Source organism: Pistacia vera, unplaced genomic scaffold (genome assembly GCF_008641045.1).
Source record: "Pistacia vera cultivar Batoury unplaced genomic scaffold, PisVer_v2 Contig1045, whole genome shotgun sequence".
Lineage (NCBI taxonomy): Eukaryota > Viridiplantae > Streptophyta > Magnoliopsida > Sapindales > Anacardiaceae > Pistacia > Pistacia vera.
Genome location: NW_022195077.1, coordinates 525664 through 549336, shown reverse-complemented (window position 1 = coordinate 549336; position 23673 = coordinate 525664). Strand labels below are relative to the sequence as shown.

General features: G+C 36.4%; 2 protein-coding genes across 2 annotated transcripts; both read right to left on the bottom strand.

Moving 5' to 3' along the window:
* Positions 1-350: 350 nt before the first annotated feature.
* On the bottom strand, positions 351-6098 carry LOC116127368 (GTPase LSG1-2-like). Its single transcript, XM_031413018.1, has 6 exons — positions 5686-6098; positions 5415-5600; positions 5222-5315; positions 3797-3853; positions 1883-1962; positions 351-1789 (listed from the first exon to the last, which is right to left on the bottom strand). The coding sequence occupies exons 1-6, from the start codon at positions 5892-5894 to the stop codon at positions 661-663; spliced, it is 1755 nt and encodes a 584-aa protein (XP_031268878.1). The 5' UTR covers positions 5895-6098; the 3' UTR covers positions 351-660.
* An 11125-nt stretch (positions 6099-17223) lies between these two features.
* On the bottom strand, positions 17224-18720 carry LOC116127461 (E3 ubiquitin-protein ligase PUB23-like). The gene has a single exon (XM_031413113.1). The coding sequence runs from the start codon at positions 18591-18593 to the stop codon at positions 17355-17357; it is 1239 nt and encodes a 412-aa protein (XP_031268973.1). The 5' UTR covers positions 18594-18720; the 3' UTR covers positions 17224-17354.
* Positions 18721-23673: the final 4953 nt, after the last annotated feature.

Below are 23673 nucleotides of genomic sequence, written 5' to 3'. Positions count from 1 at the left end.
TTATACCTAACCCCATCCCAACCTGGAAAGTTTGGGTTAACCTGATTCAATGAAATCAACTCATATATATGCCACCGATAATCAGAACAGACCAATTTAAACCGAGTACGCTTGGTTTGAGTTAATCATATTTTCTACTCAAAATTACAATAAAATTCACTTCTCTTTCTTTTTTTGGGTCAGTTCTAGCTTTGTTAAGAGCTCAGGAAATTATGGAATATAATATCCGAAAGACCCTAGGAGGGATTCAGCACCTAATTCTTTAGGTAAAATCAATGGTCAATGCAACCCTTTTGATTTTACTTCTAAAGGGTTCACTTTTGCATTCAGAGGCAGATATTTGGTACAAATAACAAGAAAATCGTCCACCAACTTAATGGAGACCGACTAAATCAATAGCACATGGACTAATTTATGTGTTTATATTCAGCAATTAACAACATACACACCCCTTAAATGATCTTCCAAACAGATCACTGCACTTCTACTGCATTAATGCTTGAGCTATTTGCATATATTTCTAAAGAAACCGAAACTACATATATTTGCATATAAATGGCCAAGTACCCAATTTGCGGAGTCATAAAAAAGCACCTGGAGAGTGGAGCACACTCAAACAAGAGAAGGCATAAGTTTTATCATTGATACTGAATTTGAGTTTCATCCACCCTTTACAGGACCTGTATTTGCTGGCTTCTGGAAAACTCTTAAAACTGGCATTCCATCGTCATCATCATTTCCAACCCTCCATGAACGATCTTTTTTCTTTTGAGGCTTCTTGTGGTGTTTATGGGATGCAGGCTTCTTAACAGCAGCCTTCTTTGAAGCAAGCCCATTTGCCAAGTCAAATGAGTTAAGATGATCCAGCACATGCTCGAGAACAGGTGCACTTTCAATGTCACCGTCATTTCCTGGAGAATCTTCAATATCAGATTCATCTGACTCCTGTATTTCAGACAAGCTGGGTCCTTGAGTATCTTCAATATCATTTTCCTCACAAGACATTCCGGGGGGCATTTGATAGTGGGGCAGCTTTCCATGAAGAAAATCCTTCAAAATTTGGCGAGCTGCCCTTGTTTCATCGGGCAGTCCACTCGAGGCAACATACCCACGTGAAGCACAATAAGTCCTCAAAAGTTCTATGGCCAGGGGAGGCCGAGACTGTGGTTCATATGGCTTTGGCTTCGGCAAATTTATTTTATACACATTCTCAATGACATGCCTTGGGACTTGGTTGGCCACAACCTGCACAGCCTTTCTGTGCTCAGTCATCCGATCAATGGGCAGCACCCCTGATGCAATCATATCATATCTTGAGCTTGAGAAGGAAGGGAACACCAATCCAGGGCAGTCACATAGCGTCAGCTCATCAGAAATTATCAATGTCTGGAAATGCTTTGTTTTCCCTGGGGTAGAGGTGACACCTGTCCGTTTCTGGCCGACCAAAGCATTGATAGTTGAGCTTTTCCCTACATTAGGATACCCAACAAATCCCACTACACTCTTTAGTGCTGAATTTCCACTGAGAGATTGAGCGTTAGATGTTGCTGTACTACTGCACCCTGATTTCCTTCTCATTTTGACTATCTCTTCCGCTTCAGACTGTAAATGGGCCAAAAGCTCTTCCCTGCCATATATTTTTGTATCAGGGTCATCCACCTTTTGGTGGGTATCCTGCGTCCTCCATGGGCCACTGAGTGTTTTTCCCTCCAGAGCTGCAGAAGCAGCTTTAGCTGACCAGAATACAAAAAGGATCTCATGATCTCGAAAATACTTTGCCCATTTTTCCCTGGAAAGAATGCCAAGTGATGAATACTTTAACAGGTTGCAAAATAGGAAAATTGAATGGCAGCATTAAAGAGTTTGAAGTTTAGCTCCTAACCTTACAGAAAATGGTAAAAGGTCCGCCTTGTTCACAAGAAGCAATGTCCTCTTAAATGCATCAATCTCTCGTGCATATGCCTGCATTACAACAAACAAATGTCAAATCATAACGAATTAGCCAAAGTGATAGCCTTTGTCATGGTAGTTGGTCGAAACATGAAACATGATGCTTCGACTCTTCTTTCAGCTGAATTAAAACAAAAAGAAATAACTCTTCGCCTAAACATTGAGGTTCCATTTAAAAGTCATTATTTTCTTAAAAAAAAAGAGTCATTCAAATTGGATTGTGTATTCACATATAATAAATTTTTGACAAAGCTTAGTAATGTGTATAATCTTCATAGACATTTGCATGAAACTGCATTTAGAGCTCCTCTGCAAACTCAAGAGTATAAGACTGCATCTTCAGCTTTCGCTAGATATTAACACCACTCAAGCTTTGTTTTGCACATGAAAAGAGTAAAAGAACCTTTTATGCTTCTAGTACTAAACTAATATTAAAGAAACGATTGGCCCAGTTATCCAACCTGTTAGATCCTCCCCTTTTAAGACATCAAATTTAAGGTATGTATTCAAGATTAAATCAAGATCCTTAAATTGAATTGAGGGTCCGACACTTCCCCTAAATTGAATTGAGGGTCCAACATTTCCCTTTAGATTCAATTGCCATGTATCTACACCAGTAACCCCCCTTCTACACTAGTTTGAGAATAGAGATTGCATCTCGTTAAAGTTGAGATCTAGGGCCTGATTAAACTCTCATGGTCAACCATTGTACACACTTGTTAATTAACATTCTGATGTTTCCGTCTTAATAGTAACATTTTGATCTAAAGCTTTAATACCAATGTTATGATAATGATAGTAGCCTAACAAAAATTTTGATTGCCAGGAGGTGATACTTCCCAAAAGAGAAGAAAAACTACAGTTACTCTATTTCTCAATGACCTACCATAGGAGACCTTAAGTTTGAAGATAAGTTGTAGGACAGCAGCCTAATTAAAATAGGAGAAGAAAGTTAAAAACTCCTAAATCAAATAAAATAAATAACACTAATTACTTCCAAGTCAGATTAACAAACCAAATAAGTTGAGTATGAACATAAGCAAGCATGACTTCAAGTATGAACTGTGGAAAATAGGTGATCCACAAAATAAAAGAGTATTTTTTAATCTTCATAATTAATGTATTTATATGATAAATGAAATTGAATTATATAAAATATAGCCTCAGGCAGGTTGGAGAATATAAAACTACTTCAGTAAGGGCAAACTTAAGGAAATAATTGGTATCATAACATTCACCAGCCATCAATGAAATCATAATCCATAAAAGTTGCTGAAAGAGGCACTGTGAAAGTTTATCAACTCAATGAGAGATTGGGACATACAAATCTTTTGAAAGAAGTACTAAAATGGTTCCGTTCTATTACTTTATACATGTTGCATAACCTGAACACTCACATTGCTATTACAATAAGAACATTAATGACGTAGTTTGAATCTCATTACTTCAATTGGTCATATACAATACACAGGGCAATGAAAGTGAAATCACTTTTTTAACCAAACAAAATACTATTCACTCGGCAAAAACAGTTTTTGTTCATATTACTTTTTTTAAAAAAACTAAGCCACTGCTCACACAGGTAGCCACATCTGCAGGCTTAACTTCAGAAAACTTTCCCCATCAGTAAGGTCCACAAGACTGATGTTACCAAAGCAATAAACAGAACAGTTTCTCAAACTATTATGTGTTACATGTTTCAGTTAACATGCTTGACGAGAGAGATCCATAAAGGTGGTTTTTACTGGAGAAAAAAATGAAGCCTAAGAGAACAAATTTCAAGGGCATGCTTAAAGCTACTCCATAAAACAGTATTCTTAGATTAACAAAGGAAGACATGCATTACCTCAAGATCAGGGCAGCGGTAAAACAGTGGATCTCGTGCATCAACTACCATCACAAGCTGAAAAGGACAAATTTTAATCAGAATATCACAATATGAATCAGACAGCATAGCAGAAAAGATTCATCAGTTTGTATATAAGGATATGCTGCAAAGAAAGAAACTTCAAGAGGACTTAAAATTTAAGAGAAAAAATGCTTAGCTAAAACACATTATAACTACAGATATACAAATAATATACTGCAGTCAGAACAATATCTTTTAGCAATTTAAGTGACCAAACATTACAATATGAAAAAAATTACAATTAGTGAAGGTCAGTATTTAAAGAGGTGGGTCATCTATCAAACCACAAATAGAACATGTCTTCATGAGCATGCAATATCAGCACTCGCAGGCCCACAAAGTTTCCTTTTCGGGTTTGTTAAAGAAAAGATCCACACAACAATAATTACCAAATGCGAGAAAAAAAAAAAAAAAAAAAAAAAAAAAAAAAAAAAATTACATGAAATTAAAGAAGAAATCATAAGAAAAAAAGTGGTTAGGATTATTTACTACAATACCACTTTCATCAAGGTTTAAACACCACCCCCCCCCCACCCTTTATTCCAAAAAAAAAAAAAAAAAAAAAAAATTAAGTACAAGTTCTAAAACTAACTAGTACCTGCAGAATATCCAGCCTTAACATATACCGAGATGGAGGCAAAGTAGCAACACCCTGATACCAACCCTAAAACATGATTATCCTTATCCCTTATACATAGTTAAGTTAAATGAACTACATATGGAATATTTACAACAACACCATACTGAAAGACCATATCCACTGGTGATATAAAGGACCTTTTTCCTAGATGTTCTAAAATCCGGGCAGAGTAACAAGTCCTGATGATAATTAAAGAAGGCCACTACAGGTACATGCAAATATACATAAACAGAAAGTGTGATGTTAAATCTATTAATATCAACTAAAAAACAGTTAATCCCCATTATTATTACTAAGGCATTAGTCTTAAAAGGCTGTAATTTTTAGAAACACCCTCGGGTCAATGGAGCTTTTTATATATATATGTTAGAATGGTTGCAAGAGTTTCAATCATTATCTTTCCCAAAACTATAAAAATGCCTTCATAATTTTTTCTCTGTACGGTCAAAGCCTTCAATGACAACTATCAAGGGCTCACCCCAAGTTTTCCATCCATGGACATAAATGTCTCCTATGTATCTTTTCACACACCCAATAAGAGAAATTTTCACTCACCCAATAAGAGAAACTTATTTTCTATAATATTACTACCATATTTCGATATCCATACATTCAACTCTAGACCAATAACATTACAGCACGTGTAAAGTAGAACAGAAATCACTTTCCGATGGTAAAATAAAATGTCCACATAACAGCTTTAATAAAACAATGACTTTTACCAAATCACTTCGCTCAAGCACCCGCCAAAGTTGTCTCCAAATATCAAGGTTTTTCTCAAATGGAGTAAGAACAAGCTTTTCATTTTCCTCCAGCCTGAAGCAAAATGCAATTCCAATAAACATAAGGAAGCCAACTACAAAGCATAGATAAATTAATTTAACATATAAAGAACTAATTAATCAAATAGACAACCTCGCAAGACTTCGCCGCCAAACCAAAAAAGCTTGTCTTTCATTATCATCAAGCTCTTCTACAGACATTCCCGCATTCCAAGGCGGCCTACGTGGCACTCTTAAACTGCTGGCATGTAATGCCTCCTCTTCCTTCCTCTCCTCGGCCGTCATCATCTCGCTTCTACCACTACTAGACCCCGCATCTCTGATGCATTCATATTCATTATTAGTTATTCATATAAAATAAATCGGAATCTGGTGAATTAATTTTGAAATCAATAAAGACTCACAAATTAATAGGCTCAATAGGAACCGGGTAGGCCTGGGCCTCCTCGTTGTGTTGAATGATGGCGTCTATGTCGCTGATATCGGTAACGGATTCCAGAACCTTCTTATTCTGGTTCCTGTAGTAGTTGCCCTTCTCTTTGGACTGCTGAATCATTTGGTTATGGTGCTTCACTAGAGCTCTGCCTAGCCCTGTCTTCTCATTCTTCCCCATTCTCTTCTTTCTTATTCAATAATCAAACTCTCAATCAAATCAACCAAAACCCTAGGGAAAAGAAGAAGCTATGAAGCTTGCTCCCAAAGATGATAATAATAGTAATAGCTCTGAAAAATTTATTACCACAAACTCTTGGCGGTGGAGACTGGAGAGTTCAAATGCTTTTTGATTAATGTTTACAAGGGTTTATAACGAGAGGAAATTTAACTAGCCAGACCTCTCAAGTTCGCATTTAAAAAAATACCCCCGAAATTTTTTTGTCATTTTTTTAAGTTAGAAAAACTGATCGTGGCACATTTAAAATTTATCAAACACGTAAAATAGGTTACACTGAAAATATTTAAATATATATGGGTAAAATAGGTTACACTGAAAATATTTAAATATATATGGGTAATATTATAATTAACAGAAGTTTGTTTAAATTTTGAAAATAAAAAACGACTCCCTCCCTTCAAAATCGCTTAATCGAGCAATATACTCAAAAAACGATCGACGAAAAACCTTTGATTTCTTTGCGATTTCTGACGATAAAAGTTCCTTATTTCTTGCCAATATTCAATCGTAAAGATTCTTTACACAACATCATGGCTGATATTCACAAAGAGGAGGAAAACCCAACCCCATTCCAAATCCTAGACTCTGGTGGCGACGGCTGTTCAAAGGCTGTCGAAGAAGATGCTCTGGTGGAACATCCGATGAGCCAAGGTGGTCCAGAGGCAGAGGAGACAATGGCGGCACAAGAACAAAGAGAAGAATCGAAAAATGGTTATGAAGAGGAGGACGCTGGCGAGAATTTAGGTAAGGAGTAGGACATCGGTGAAGAAGGGGTATGTTTTTTATTGGTGGTTTTGAATTTGATGAATAATTTGATTGGTTTGTGCAAATTGGGGGATGTGTAGTTGGTTTTATTGTTACGGTGGTTGTGGTGCTTTGTCGAGCAATTGGTAGGCTTCGAGGGAGTGGCTTTGTTTGGGTTCTAGAGGATGGGGGAAGGCAAGGGAGGTCGTAGGGAGGTTGTTTGTGGGAGGTTGGAGGGCTGGAGATGGCAAGAGGTGGCGGAATAGGGGGGGTTGGAGGGTTACCCTGCAACATCCATCTCTAGTCATGGAACCTGCCACAATAGCCTCTGTAGGGCCTGTATTGGCTTCCCCGATTCTCTCGAAGCCAAAAATACCCACTCCCCGATGCCCTTGAAGCCCATATCCCCCAAATTGGTAGTCTATTGGTTGTTTTGGTTTCTTTTTTTGCTAATATTTAGTTTATATCGATTGTGCAGATTTTCCGAAGCGTAAATTATAAAGATTATAGGTTGGGTTGTAAGTGATAAGGTACCGTACTTCCCCGTAAAGGTGACAGTTAGGTCGAGTTGGCAAGTTCTTATGAGAATAATGAAGATTTTAGAGGAACAAAAGAAAGGTATGGACCGATTCAAAGAGAGTTGTTTTTGTCATTTTGCAGACATCGGAGAAAATTGGAAAAAAGGCATTCTAGGGGCAGGGAGTGCATTATATGTTGTTGCACTCAGTTAAAAGCCAAAAAAATAAAAAAAAAAAGAAATGTGGTTCGTGGTGGATGGGAAGCCACTATGTTTTGGGATGATGGAATATGCCCTGATGACAGGCTTAAGATATGGGGCATTTCCAGATGCGAAAGAGCAAGAGAGAATAACGAAGAGTAGGGCAGCCAATAACTTGGCTAAAAAGGTTTTGGGGGGGAAGACGTCTATTACGGGACGCTATTTAGATGAGAGGTTAAGAGAAGGTTGGTATATCTCTTTAGAGAAGTTCAAGATATGCCTAGTATGGTTTATGCATTCGATCCTAATGGCTTCTGACTCAACAAAAGTTGTTAATATGGATTGGGTGCAAGCAACATGAACTTCTTTAATGCTTATCCGTGGGGACGGGTATCATTTCAGCTAACCATCGACTCCCTACGTGGAAAAGACATGACGATAAAGCATCGCCAAGCTGTCCAAAAGGATAGAACGAGCACGTACAATTTGTTTGGCTTCCCATGGTTAATGCAGGTAAATATTAATAGTTTTTTGTTATATTTTTTATATTATAAGTTTTTTTATTATGATATGGACTATTTTTTTTACAACGTAGGTTTGGATGTATGAGGTCGTCCCTGTTCTGGCTAGGGGGGGGGGGGGGGGGGGGGTGAAAGAAGACCGCAATTTCCTAGGATGTTGCGGCGACACATCGAGAAGTGTAGCCATTGGGATTACAACAAAATATAAATGGAAATTCAAGCAGCTCAGGTAAGATTAAATGATTAATCTTTTGAATATGCACTTGCTTTTAAAAGTGGCTTAAATTTGATTGATTTTTTTTCTTACTGCAAGGAGTCGTCCGTCTCTTCCTCACCCCTACTAGGGGTGAAGCGGGAGAGGAGTATGTTACATCGTTCAGAGCATTCGACGATGCAGCAGATGAAGGGATAGATTGCCTAATGCGAGACCTAGAAGGGGTCACGCATGTGAGTGCAGCTGTTGGGCCACCACTTGAGAATGTTATTGAGGCCGAGGATGATGATGCTCCAATCGGCGGGAGGGAGGGAGGAGGAGGAGGAGGATGAAGAGGCTCGTACGCCTCCACCCAATTGGCAAATCAGTACAATAAGTACCGCTTTGCCGAGGCGTTAGGGTCGGGAGAATGAGGTGGTTGACCTCATAAACGGTCTGTTTGAGAGTTTTATAATAGTTGTTTATGAGAGGTTTGAGAAGATGGAAGAGTAGATGAAAAGGGTGGAGAAGAAAGTTGATAGGGTGGCAGAGAAAGTTAGTAGGGTGAGGGAGGAAGTTGGCGGGGGTATTTAAAGTGGTTGAAGTGCAACCTAAGCATAAAAGAGAGAGCCAAAAGAGTAAGCATGTAAAATCTCCTTGCACGACAATAACGTATCGAAAAGAAGAGGAAAACGAAGAAAAAAAATGAGGAAGTAGGGAAGTGAAAATGGAGGAGGGTGAGGCAGGACAGAAAAGAAGTGGGGAAGTGAAAATGGAGAAGGGTGAGAAGGAAGGCGAAGGAAGTGGGCAAGTGAAAACATAGGAGTTAAAGTTTGATTTGTATAGGCCAATAGATGAGGAAAAGAAAAAACTCTTCTATGCCTATTAAAATGATTCTGGAAGTGATGGGCATGTGAAGTGCAGGACCGGGATTATCCTTGAGAGTGGTTTGAAAATATGTTAATAATGGACAGATGGCTCAACAACTCGGTGAGTTATTTTCCCTTATTTTTTATTATGTTTTCCATGAGGTATTGTATTCTTATCATGTTGTTTATATTTGCATCTAAGATGATCTTGATTCTGCCTTGGACTTGATCGTTTAAGCAATCACAAATCACTTAATCGACCAAGGCTAAAAGTGAAGAATCGCTTAAGTGATCTTGATTTTGCCTTGGACTTGATCGCTTAAGTGACCAAAAAAGTAAACAATCACTTAAGCGAGACCTTAAATCACTTAAGTGATCGTGCACCTGGGGTGACTTCATTTTGCCTTGGACTTGATCGCTTATGCAACCAAGGGTAAAAGTGAAGAATCGCTTGAGTGATCTTGATTCTAACTTGTACATGATCGCTTAAACGACAATGCATCGCTTAAGCAACTAAGGCCAAAATTTACTAGATCACTTAAGCGAAACCTGAAATCACTTAAGCGATCCAGTATATTTGAATGATCTTTATTATGCCTTTCACAAGATCACTTAAGCGATTTATATTATCGCTTAAGTGACAAAGACTTATACTCCCTTTTCTTTTTTTTTTTTTTTTTTTTTTTTTTGGGAATAGGTTGTCAACCCCATATTAAGCGATGTTAATGTGAACTTTGAACGTTCACAACATCACGTGATTATTAACATTAATGTTAAGCGACATCGGTTATTAACATATATTAAGGTCAATTAAGAAGGATTATTTGCAACCTAATTCCATCAACACATATTAATGTTACAACCGTATGATATATGGATTAATGTCATCGCAAACTAGTGTGACATGTTAGTAGAAACGTACCTCATTTCACAAATATGGATGGTGTATTTGAGAATGATTATTGTGCTATTTTTACTGACTAAAATGCAGTCAAATCTTGTACAATATGGGGGGAACAGATTGAAATAAGCTTGAATTTTGACTATACAATTAGTTCAGTGGATCATTATTTGTCTTGTGTCAACTGATTTGATTATTTATATCATTTAATATATATTTTTTTAATTATATTTTAATTAAACTAATTTTTTTTACTTGTGTAGATAAACATGGAAAAGAAATATTAAAGTATAAAATGATTCTATATAATACAAATTTTAATGTTTTTAAAGTACCAAAGTAAATTAGCCTTGATCGCTTAAGCGATGTATTGTTTCGCTTAAGCGATCCTGTATATTTAGCCTTGGTCATTTAAGCGATGTACGCCATTGCTTAAGCGATCTTGTCAAAGGCAGTATAAAGATCATTCGAATATACTGGATCACTTAAGTGATTTCAGGTATTGCTTAAGCGATCTAGTAAATTTAGCCATAGTCGCTTAAGTGATTTACAATCGCTTAAGTGACACGTACAAGCCAGAATCAAGATCACTTAAGCGATTCTTCACTTTTAGCCTTGGTCGATTAAGTGATTCAGGATCGCTTAAGCAATCAAGTCCAAGGCAGAATCAAGATCATCCTAGATGCACGATCGCTTAAGCGATTTATGTATCGCTTAAGTGATTCTTCACTTTTAGCCTGGGTTGCTTAAGAGATTTAAAATCGCTTAACCGATCAAGTGCAAGGCAGAATCAAGATCATCCTAGATGCACGATTGCTTAAGCGATTTATGTATCACTTAAGCGATCTTCACTTTTAGCCTTGGTCGCTTAAGCGATCAAATCCAAGGTAGAATCAAGATCATCTTAGATGCACGATCACTTAAGTGATTTAGGGTCTCGTTTAAGCGATTCTTCACTTTTAGCCTTGGTCACTTAAGCGATCAAGTCTAAGGCAGAATCAAGATTATCCCAGATGCATGATTGCTTGAGCGATTTAGGATCTCGCTTAAGCGATCCTGTATAGAAAACCCTTGATCACTTAAGCGATATATATAGTCGCTTAAGCGATCATGGCCAACACTTATTTTTTCCAGCTTTTCTCCTGAATTTTGACAAACTAAAATCACCAACACATATTAATTCCATCTTTTCTCCTGAATTTGACAACCCAATTGCATCAACACATTAATGCTATTTAGCAAGAATACTAAATAAACTCAAACTTAAAAGAGGGAAAGAAATACTAAATTGCTTTTGTACAAATCTAAAATGTGTCAATTGCATTAAATTACAACATTATATACACCAAAAATAAAAGCAGCGCCGGTAGCCTCCATCCTCTCTCTTCATCATTCTCTTCAGCCACTTCCTCATCCTCCACAATGATCCAGTACACCTTCAGCATTAGCAGTAGTAGCAACCTCTTCGTCTTCTTCTACAACACCTTCCAACATTATCTAGCCTTGGCCTTGGCCACAAAACATACATAACACAACAGCCCAAGTATTAGCAGCCTGACGCCTAACAACACCAACTGATCCAATTCAAGACAACCCAATAAGAAATGCATTTCACATAAACTACAAAACTCTAAGTCCAACTTCCATACCTGATCTTATTTGTAGATCTTACAGTAGGTTGATTGCTTTCTTGCATCTGATCGATTTGAACCTAATTTTTTGGATCTGCATGTGATCAATTCTAGCAACTACTTCTCTTATGGCCAATTTGCTTGCAAATAGAGCACTTATTCATACTCTGAGGAACTTCACAGGTTGATGGAATATGCTTAACTCTTTTTTTCCTCATTTTTGTCTTCTTGAATGGCAGATGGATGATAATGTCAACCAACTCTGGCAACACCACCCATTGTTCTTTTGGAGGAACTGGATATATCATTTTCGAATAAGCCAACATGTAGTGGTTTGCCATATAGAGAGGGGAGCAAAGTTCCATGTAAATTCTTGAACCAAAATCTGGCTTTTATTGGTGTTTCAATGCTGCTAGTGCATGAAGACAAGGTAAACGTTGAATGTCAAGCACTTTATAGCTGCAAGTTTTACTAAGAAGGTTAACCAGGGCATTCAAACCATAGTTGCACACGGTGAACTCTTGAGCATTGAGAGGATAGACAAACAATGCATTTGACAGTTCCATACGTTCTCGCAATAATTTTTTAGCTCACGGAATAAGGGTTGTGTTAAAATTATCTGACTTCGTACGAAGCTCATGGAACCACCGTGACAATGTCCTCTGGACTGCATTAAAAAGGGCAACAATTGGAAACTCTCTTTCTATTAACAACTTCGAATTTATGGACTCGGCTATGTTCATGGTTATGACATCAAACCTTCTTCTAGGAAAGTAAGCTCTACTCCATCGCTCAAAACCAACATCATGCTCAAGATACTTAGCAATTCTATCATCCTTGATTTGGATTAACCGGTGCTCCTCAAACTCATCAACTCAATAAGCTTTTGCTGCCATGTAGTATGTCTGAAGGGGGCCATCACAGTTAAACTTTTGTTTTATGTTCTCGCCAAGGTGCCTCATATAGAATCTGTGATGTGCTTAAGGGTAAATAGTGGCAATCCCCTTCTTTATAGAGTTGTGCTTATCGAATATTATGCACAACTCATTACTGTCAGGCACTATCATAAGTAATTGCTGGAAAAACCAAGTCCACGACTCGTCATTCTTAGAGTCAACCACACACCATGCAACGGGATATGTGTGATTCTCGCTGTCCTATGCAGTGGCCACCAACATTGTACCTCCATACTTTCCCGTCAAAAAGTAACCATCAATAGCCAACACCTTTCCCATGTTTACAAACCCCTTATAGTAGCACTGTAAGCAACAAAAAAATATTTAAATCTCATATTTTTGTCCCACTTCAAAGCCATCTTATTACTTTGGTTTGTCAACTCAAGCATATAACGGTATGCTTCTAATACTGCGTACTCGTGTGCTGGTGTGCCCCTCACAAAATCTTGTGCATGTTATCTCCCTTTCTAGCATTTCCAGTAACTAATATCGCATCCCAACTTTGTGCGCATAAGTCTCTGAATGTCCTTAGGAGATGGACCTTTCCCTTCAACAAACTGACTTTTGAATAATTGTCCAATAACATCAGCAGAGGCTTATCGATGCTCGCCTGAAATATGTCCTAGCCCACATGTGTGCTCACAGGCAAGGTTCTGAAAATCGGACCGAACCGTCTGATCGGACCAGTTTGACCGGTGACCCGTGACATTTCCGGTCTAGAATACTTCAAAAATCATTAATTGCATTTAAACCGGATTGGACGACGGTTAGACCGTCGGAATAGTGCAGAATCGCGGTCCAATCGTAGTTGAATCCCGCCGGATTCCGGCACCGATTGAGGGAGAAATCACCACCATTAGACTTGACGGCATCTCCACTACAAAACCCTACCATTTTCAGTGGCCGTCGTCCAGCCATCGTCGCTCGCCGTCCACCAAAACTTCACACGATCGTCAGACTTCTTTTGTTGATTCTGACGATTTCCGGCGTCGATAGAACTCCTTGGCACCACCATCAGAGTTGTCGGGACCTACACATCAAAAGCCCCAAGATTCCAGCTTCGATTAGCCGTTGATCATCGCTGCCGCCACCACTCACCAGAATCTTCGCAAAACAGGGGTGTTTTAGATAGATTTCAAACCTTAAGGGAGTATTATAGAGGTGTTTTTAATGAATTTCAAACCTTTAGGGACTAAAATGTAATTTTATAAATTACGGTCAAACCGACCGATCCAACCGGTCAAACCGACCGATCCAACCGGTCAAACCACAAATCCGACCCTTGAACGGGTCATTGTTCGGTCCAGTTTTCAGAACATTGCTCACAGGTATGTGTTAACAATGAATTTTGGACTCTGCCAACCTTCTACAATAAACCCATCACTTGCACTTTCGGTTATGACATGCAACCATTACTACCGATGAATTAGACTTCTTGGCGATGAACTCAAAATTACCTCTCACGGCAACAAGTTTTAGCTTCCTCACCACTTCCTCCTTGCTATCAAATAAATAACCTATGCGCAAGTCCAATCCATCAGTAAAAACGTGAGTTGATTCACTACTACTCGCAATTATCGCCTTTGAACCTGTATAAACGACCATAGTGTTCTCTTCCTCACATACTATTTATAGGAATCTCTACATCTGTGGGAATATGTACGGGGTCCTCCTCGTCCACATTTTCATTCTACCCCACACGACCAACCTCTTCTACAGTGTCCTCCTCACCATCCAAATCACTGCCTACTCTTGATTTTTCAGTAAAGAAATCAATGCCCTCGTAGTTAAAATTAAAACCAGCATTCGCCCTACCCAAATCATCGCTTACTCTTGAACCAACGTCTAAAGCTTTATCCACAACCGAAAGTATTAAAATCGGTCTCCAACCATTATCGCATACATCAAGCATAAATAACTTCACATCTTCATCAAACATTAATACAACATGGGGTACCTTAAAATTTGCAAGAGCTCTGCTTAAAACATACTTCACAACTATATCACTACGTGAGCAACTCAACCCACCTCTTCTAATGATTTCATCAATCAACCATCAAACTAACTTTTGTACTCACAGCAATTGCATTAACTTGTTTGCTCTTCCCAATCCACTTCCAACAACTTTCTTCCTCCACCCACTCACCAAAATATTCAACACCCAAAACCACTTGTCTCATGTCTAATAATAGCCAAGTATCTATAATGCAAGAAAACAAAAATTATTAATCGATATATTAAGGGTTGACAGATTTTAAAAAGCATCTCTAGGGTTGCTTAAGCGATGTGGTTTATCGCTTAAGCGATTTGGTATATCGCCTACTGAATTGCTTAAGCGATCTTGTATCAATAACCCTGATCGCTTAAGCGATCTTATGCCATATACCTGATCACTTAAGCAATATGTTGCCATATGCCAGACTTATAGCAGATCGCTTAAGCGATCTTTTGCCATAAACCTGGTCGCTTAAGCGATCTGCCATTTTGTAGCATTAAACCAGATATATCAGATCACTTAAGCGATCCATCAGATCTAGAACACATTTTCAGTTATCTCCACCTATAATCGGTGTTACCACTCCCAGCTACCCACAATGCAAGAAAATATTCAACAAATTTCGCTCCTTTGAACTTGCATTACATCAAACACAACCCAACAACCTAAAGAACTAAATCAAAATCATAACCCAAACCCAATCCATCATTAAATCTTTGTAAATTGAAATTTCAAATGCAAATAGGAGATACACATACCTGGACAAAATGTCAGGAGGAGGAGGAGAGGGATCTTTGGCAAAGAAGATGTTAATGGTGGATGAAGAAGAAGATGTAGAGGCATGAGGAAGAAGAAGAAGAAGATGTAGAGGAATGAGGAAGAAGAAGATGTAGACGAAGGAGGAAAAAGATGTAGACGAAGCTTAGAAGAAGCAGCAACCGAGGGAGGTGCGTTAATGGCGTGAGGAAGAAGAGGAAGGTGTTTGGGTTTGTTTGCAAGAATTTCGGCTTTTTGGGGATGTATTATAATTTTTTAAAGATTACATAATACTTCATTAATTCTAATTAATAACTAATCATGTTTAATTAACCTTTATCAATAATTAGGCTATTTACTTAACACTTTAAAATTACGTGACCTTTTAATTAAATTTGAACTTGATTTGGTCTTTTAATAAAATGTCCCTTATACCGATTGAGTAAAAATACAAGACGGGAAAATATCATCAACCTCCTTTAATGTTTCATAAATTAACATATGACAACTTTGGACATTTCATTGGAACACCCCTGTTTTGTTTCATAAAAGAGGTGAATGTGATGCTGTTCCCCACAGTTTTTATCTTTTTAGACCCCTTTCAAAATACCCTTTTTTTTTTTTTTTTTTTTCCTGATTCACTTTTCTCCTCCGTAAAAATTATAAATAGGAGAAACTAAATATAAATAAACCATCTCAAATATATAATGATTTCAAAAAATTAAGTTATCCATCATATAAAACTTCATTTAAATTAATTTTTTTAAAGCATTTTTGTTGATGACCACTTTTGTTAAAGAGGCTCAATACTATAATCGACCTCAAGGGTACAAACCACCTATTAAGCTTTAAAGCTCAATTCTAGATCTAAATGAATGCTTCTTGAGATCTTTACTTGAACCTATTGTATTATCCAAATATAAGCCCTTGACATCCTCAAAGCCATCACATGATGACACACTATTACAAAGTCTATCATTCAAGGTGTAATTTATGTTTACAATTGAATATATAATTAATTCAACAAACAGATAAATACAAAGAACAAAGTAGTCATTTTACATAATTTTTGTGAATTTTTATCTATTTCTTAACTTGATTATATAATTTAGTTGTAAGTAAAACATTATTGATTATTCTAGAAGCTCACTAATTCAAGTGCCAAAGGCCTAGAACGACGCAGAGTGTGTTGTAGTACATTTCCCTATTGTTATGGTGTTTTTTGGCTGGGTTAAAAACTGAAACGGATGTTTTCCAAGGCGTCATTGTGATGTTATTGTGACGTGTTTTCAGGTTAGAATGATGATTTATTGTTGGAATAGGTCCATTTTCTTGGGGTGTATATATACTAAAACATTATTCTATTAAATATATATCCGATGCATATTTTTTGTTACTCAAAAACTTATCTTGGTTACTACACGTAGACAATAATACTACCCAAGTTCTTAAGTATTTTCCGTCTTTTTAGCTGCTAGATACCCTATAGGAGCGAAAACAAAACGAATTCGTTCCAGAAACCTTAATTTCCTGGAAATTAGTGCGCCAAAAAAAATTGACATATGATGCCCTGATACTAAAATACTTACTTGTCTTATGCCTTTAGTTAGTTATTTAGAAGCTAATAACAAATTTGCCGTAGTTCTGAATTATATAAAAACACAGACTTTCTAAGAAATCCTATAGGAAACTTAATTGGCGGCTCTGGGTTGAAACTATGGACGGTCTCTTGTCCATAAGAAAGATCCAGTGAAGTACAAATATTTTTGACTTTATTGTTTCAAATTAATATCCAATTCTTGAAACAATAAGTTTATGATCATTAATTATTTACGAGAATTATTCATTTTTTGGGCAAATGTCTACTTCTAGTTCTTGGATCTCTGACAACAAAGGACAAACTAGCATTTCCGTTAAGAAATATACGAATATTAAATGAAAACGTAGAAATTTCTCAAAAAGAATAACAAACAAAAATCCATTAATGAACGAAGAGTTACAATATTTCATACTGATATAATTCATTAATTTGTATATGTAAATTAAAATTTGCCCGGATAAGGCCTTGTTTCTCAAGCTTATTAGTATTAACTATCTACCAAAAAATTGTTTGTTTCAAGAAGAGGGATAAGAAGACAACAAATGAGGCGGAATGCAAGAAGAAGCCCTCCAAAGCCTAGAGTGTAACTTGAGCATTTCCTTTGCTCTTTCCTTGGTCTTCAAACTTGTATCAACTTGTAGCACCAAACACAACTTTGCCACAGCACCCACTTGCAACATCTCTTGAAGAACCCTAGCAGTTGCAGAGAACTTGCAGATTGAGATCAGAATTCTCACCGCTCTATCACTTGCCACATGAGAAACCCTAAGTATTTTCTTTGAAACAATGGCTACACCTGCTCCGTGATTCAAAAACTCCGCTCTCCCTTCTGCGCAGCGACACAGCTGATCCAGTACGTTTAGTATAAGTTCACAAGCTCTCTTGTCCGTCACATCAAGAAGAAGATCTATTAATACTGAAACTACTCCACCGTCAACGGATTTGATTCGGTTTCTTCCCCAAGGACAAAGCTCTAAAAGAAGCTTCAAAGCGGCCTTGAAAGCTTGCTGCGAAATCTGATCACTTAATACATATGCGATTTCGATAAACAATTCGGGCTTAACACTAACCAGTTGGATTGGATCTGCCACTTGACACATGGACATCAATAATATTGTACTATAAGCTCGAGATTGGTAGTTACCATGCTTCAACACTTGCACCAAAGAATCCACAAATTCTTCATTGTTTATTAAATTCTTCAAATAGTTTTCTGAGACATTTAGATGATAGAGAATGCTCAATGCCTCATCACTTGCTTTCGCCACATCGGATCCATCATCGATATCGACTTCGATTAAACTGGAAGCATAACTCCTTATAATTGCAGCCAAGAACTCAACAGCACCAGCAGCCTCTATGCAGGTTTTGTTTCTTTCACTCTGAAGCGTGATGGATCTCAATTTTCTCAGGCATTTGAGCTGCGTACGAGGGAACTTTTTAGCATCATCAATGATTTTGACAATCTGGGTTTTATCAACAGGTGGCTTCGGTGTAGGAATTCGTTCTATTCCAAGTGAGGAATTGAGAGTGCACCATGATTGAATCAAGCGACGAAGAGTGTGGTTTGGGGTTAGATCGGTTTCTAACAACACTTGTTTTGTTACAGGACAAGTGTTGTTGTTGCATGAAAATAACCATCTCTCGATGTTTTCTCTATCGTATGTAATCCCAGTTGAGACCGTGACCGGATCTCTCATAAGTTGTAACGAAATTGGGCAGAGAAAATGTGTAGGAACATCAATCTCCTCCATTTTATTAGAACTATCAAAATTTACAAAGAAAGAGAAAAATAAAGTAAAAGACAAAGAAGAAAAAGCAAAAAGTTGGACTCACTTGAATGAATCGCTTTATATATCAAATCCTGTTAGAAATAGTTGATCTGAGATTGGGTTGTGATGAAGTTAGTGTTGAAAAATGGCTTTTAGCAAAATCACATGGGGTAGAAGTGATAATGGAGAAAGGTTTAGGGACTTATATGTAATAGGCCAAAATGAGTTAGTTTGTCCCACATTGAAAAGGAATGAAAAGTGGGAAACTTTTGGGGCCTATATATAAGGACCTAAATCAATGTTAATTGTATCCCAAGTTGTAATTCCATTATACTTCTTTTGTTTAGGGTTCTTTCTTTAAGGACCCTTTAGTTTGTAAGTTTTGTTGTATCTCCCTTTTGTTTTGGGTATTTGTTGTATTGCCCAAATATTTGTAATATTGTTTGGAGATAGTGGAGCTTCCGTTTGCAGCGCCCGAGGACGTAGGTTTTAATACCGAACCTCGTTAATTCCTGGTATTCTTTATTTTTGCATTTAATTTTGGCAATTTATTTATGCTTTACTACTTGTATTATTATATTCAATAAGCTAGCATAGAGTTTATGTTTCCGTTGCATAACAGTTAGTGGGGGAGAGATAGGGCAGGTTTTTTATTATACGTGGGGTGAGTTGTGATGCAAGTTGCCGTTTGAAACGATAAAGTCAACACACGGAAATTTAGAAGTGAATTAATTAGGAAGTTTTCCAAGATTTTGGAAGTAGAAAAGATGAGAAATGAATGACTTTGAAATTAATGCATGAATGGACCAAACGTCGGTGTTGCAAAGCACGCTGCCTTCTGACTTGCTCTTTCTATAATATTAAAAAGTGCTTTTAATAGTAATTAATTACAAACCTTATTATTTTTTAATTATGATTACCGTTACAAGCTTTTTTAAAATCGTTAACTGCCTTCTTCAGAATTCCATAAAACAAAATTAAATTAATTTATAACATACATTTACTTCTAGTTCTGTCTAAAATGTGATGTCGCGTGGCTGGTGCCGACAGCCTCTCTGGGATTCCATGTTTCTTCCACGCGTTTCAAGGATGCTGCTTCAAAATTCTAGTTTAAATTTAACTGAATAGAAGACTTATTAATTAAATCGATTAACAAATTAATTGGAGAAAATTAAGGGAGTTTCTGGCTATCTTAAATCTTGATTATTAATTAGTTCTTGAAGATTTCACACTGCCGAAATAACTGACCAACTGCATCACAGGCCTTAATATTAGTAATAACTTCATATAATTGAATTATAAAACTTATTGTTGTTATAAATCTCCCACCTTGCTTCCACTTTGCCATGAATAACTTCTGAGATGTATACAAACTGTCATTGCCATATCTTATCATCAAAGCCCTTTCAACATAAATATTATAATGAAATAAATTTAATATTACAAATTATATTAACAGAAAAGTAAGATAATTAGATTTAATTATATCATGATTGGTAGTTTCTGAATAAATGTTTAAATAATTATATTCTCATTGAGTAATTAATATCGTAACCTTCAATTAACACTGTGATAATTATTTAGAAAATTAGAGAAAGAAAAGGGATTAGATGATGCATGTATGAATTATATAGTAAGAATTCATGTATAGTGGATGAGATGTAGAAGCAAAGCAAGCAACACGTTAAAGCATGTGCTGGCAGTCAATCAATTAATGGCCATGGCTTGAGTTGTCTTGGAATTTAATTATATATGCCACGTTATATATAATTGGAATTCAATCACTATTTATTTTGTTAATTGTATGTTTCTGACTTGTTCATATATTATTTTTGCATACTTGATTACTTCATTTTTAATTACTCATCTCCTCACCTAGCTAATGTCAGAGGCATCGTTTTGCATTTTTCAAACTTTGATCAAGGCTTGCACGTTAATGCATCTAAAATATATATGAATAAATATAGGTTGACTTTCTCACATTACACATTCAGCAATGAAGTAGTTAGGTTGATTTCCAACCCTTTTTTTCTCTCTGAAGATAAGATTGATTAATAATAATAAATTTCAAGTTCAGTTTCTGGTTTACTAAATTTATGTGATTTAGTTCATAAAAAGCTATATACGTATGAAGTAAATGAAATAATGAATTTTATCTTAACATTCTATAATCTATAAATAACACAAATTTGTAACTAAATTAGATTTGAGAATTTTCTTATAGTAGTGACTTGTTATAAATAATAATACAAAATAAATTGAAATGATGAAATTTGTTACGAATAACATAAAATATAATACAACAATGAATGATAGGCTTGTAAAATCGAATTTAACGCTAATGAATTAGAAAATTCACATAAACCTAAAAGATTGGTCTGAAGATCAATGAAGTTTGCTCATTTTCTTGAGTTATTAAATTCAAACTTTAGAGTTACTTACCACAATAACATTGTAGTTTACCTGATCATTTAGACTTGTAAGGTGTTCAATAGACCCTGATGATTAATTGATGTGTACGAAAAATAAAACAAACAAAATAAAAAAAAAAAAAAAAAAAAAACTAGAAAATTCACATTATGAATTATACACTTGATTTTTTACTATTATGTTCAATATTCACAGATATATTATCTAATCAAGTACTAGTCTAACGTTTAATTCACTTTATAAATCATATGTGTGTGTGTGTGTGTGTGTGTGTGTGTGTGAGAGAGAGAGAGAGATTTTGTTTCTAAATTAATTGCCGGTTTATGTTGTTTTTAATACCAACCCGGTAGTGGAGTCCAACCCCGAGTTGGGATTTTAACTGATCCAATTCACCGGATTTGTAAGGCCAAAATGAGTCAGACCATCTATTTGTGTGCTACTGAAGGATGTGCAAGTAGCACCAATTATTTGAGTAATAGAGTCCAGCACAATAAATCAGAGTCTCCATCAATCACGTACAGATAACCTTATGATCCTCATCAATTTGCAAGTTGCAACTCCATTTAATTTGAAAACTAGTTTACGATAAAATAGAGAATGTTTACTATTTAGAAATTTAAGAAATATCATAAAACAATTAAAAAAAAAGAAAATCACACAAATTCCCTAATCAAGACGTCATATATATATCCCAACAAATCAAATATTTTCAAGAACGCATCAAGCTTTAAAGGTTTAGTCATTATATCTACAAATTGCTCTTACGTATGACAATGAACCATCTTTACAATTCCATCTTTTGTGAGCTCACGAAGGAAATGAAAATGAACATCAATGTGTTTGTAGCGACCATGCATCACTAGATTCTTAGAAAGCTTGATTGCTAAACTGTTGTAGAATCATGTTGAGCATGGTTGAGACCTTCCAATATCCTTCTTAGCCACAATACTTGATAGGCACATGAAGTTGCAATAATGAACTCAGCTTCAGTAGTGGACAAGGTGACTACATGTTGTTTCTTCGAGGACCAAGACATTGCTCCTGAGGTCAACATAAACACATAACTTGAAGTGTTTTTCCTATCGTCTAAATCCCCAACATAATCACTATCCATGTAGGTAATCAGTTCCTCACTTCTTTCTTGTAGAACACACCAAAATCAATGGTACCCTTCAAGTACCTTAGTATCCTCTTTGCTGCTTGCAAATAAAGTTTAGTAGGGCAGTCCATGAATCCGCTAATGAGACTCACCACAAACATAACATCTAGTCGATTGGCAGTCAAATACATAAGACTTCCCACAATTTGCTTATAGAAAGTACTGTCTATCCTCACTCCATCTCCATTTTTCGTAAGCTTGAATCCAAGAACCATAGGCTTGTGAACTAGATTGCACTTGTCCATGCTGAACCTCTCCAACACTTCCTGTGCACATTTCTTCTGACTAATGAAGATGTCATATGATCTTTGCATCACCTCAATGCGAAGAAAGTATCTCATTTTTCCAAGATCAATCATATCAAACTCAAGCATCACGGATTTCTTATACTCAACAAACATAAGCTCATCATTCCTAGTAAATTTATGATCATCCACATAGAGACACACAATCAAGATCTTACCTCCTTTTCCAGTCTTGATGAACAAAGTATGTTCATAGCGGCATTCTCAAATCCTTCTTTCGTAAAATAGGACTCTATACGACTATACCAAGCTTGTTTAAGTCCATACAAAACCTTTTTCAGTTTATACACCTTCTGCTAATTGCCTTTCTGTTCATAACAAGGAGGCTATTCAACAAAGACTTCTTCACTTAGTTCACCATGCAAGAAGGCTAACTTTACATCTAATTGATAGATTGTCCATTCCTTTAGAGTTGCAACATAATTCACTACTCGAATTGTATATAACTGAGTTACAGGTGCAAATTAAAACCTCAGTATATTCCACCCCATGTTCTTGAGTGTATCCCTTTTCTACCAACCGGGCCTTGTACTTATCCACTTCTCCATTCTCATTGAGCTTTGTGATGATGTAAGTGATAATCTGCTGGAAATGGGACAACCTTTCTGCTGAATATTCAAATATGTTTTGGAGCCAAAGTTGTAGCTCAAGTTTATTTTGTTAAATTTGCGATGGTTGTGGAGCAGATATTTAGCCATTTAAATGCAGATTTTGTGTCTTGTTTAGTTGAGACTTAGACTTGGTTAGGTGCTTGTTTTCTGCTAAAGTTGATTTGTAATAAGTTTATTATATTGCAGTAGGTAATACAGGCACATAAAAGTGTATAAATGACTCTGTTTCATGAATGAAAAATATAGACTGAAAAGTGCCTTTTTGCCGTCTCTCTCATTGCAAAAACATTCATCCTTTATTTGAACTTCTCTTTCAAGAACCAACACTTTGTCTTGTAAACCAATTTTACCCTAACCTTCTTTGCTTCAAGGGTAAATCTTTCAAATCCCATGTATCATTCCTTATGGCTTCTATCTCTGCATCAGTGCTTTTCTCATTTTGTATTTTTCACATCATTGCCAAATGAGAGTGACACTGCTACCAATTGTGTTGTCGGTTCCAAGGCATTTAGTTTTGTATATATATGTTAATATATATTTGTATATACATTTTTATC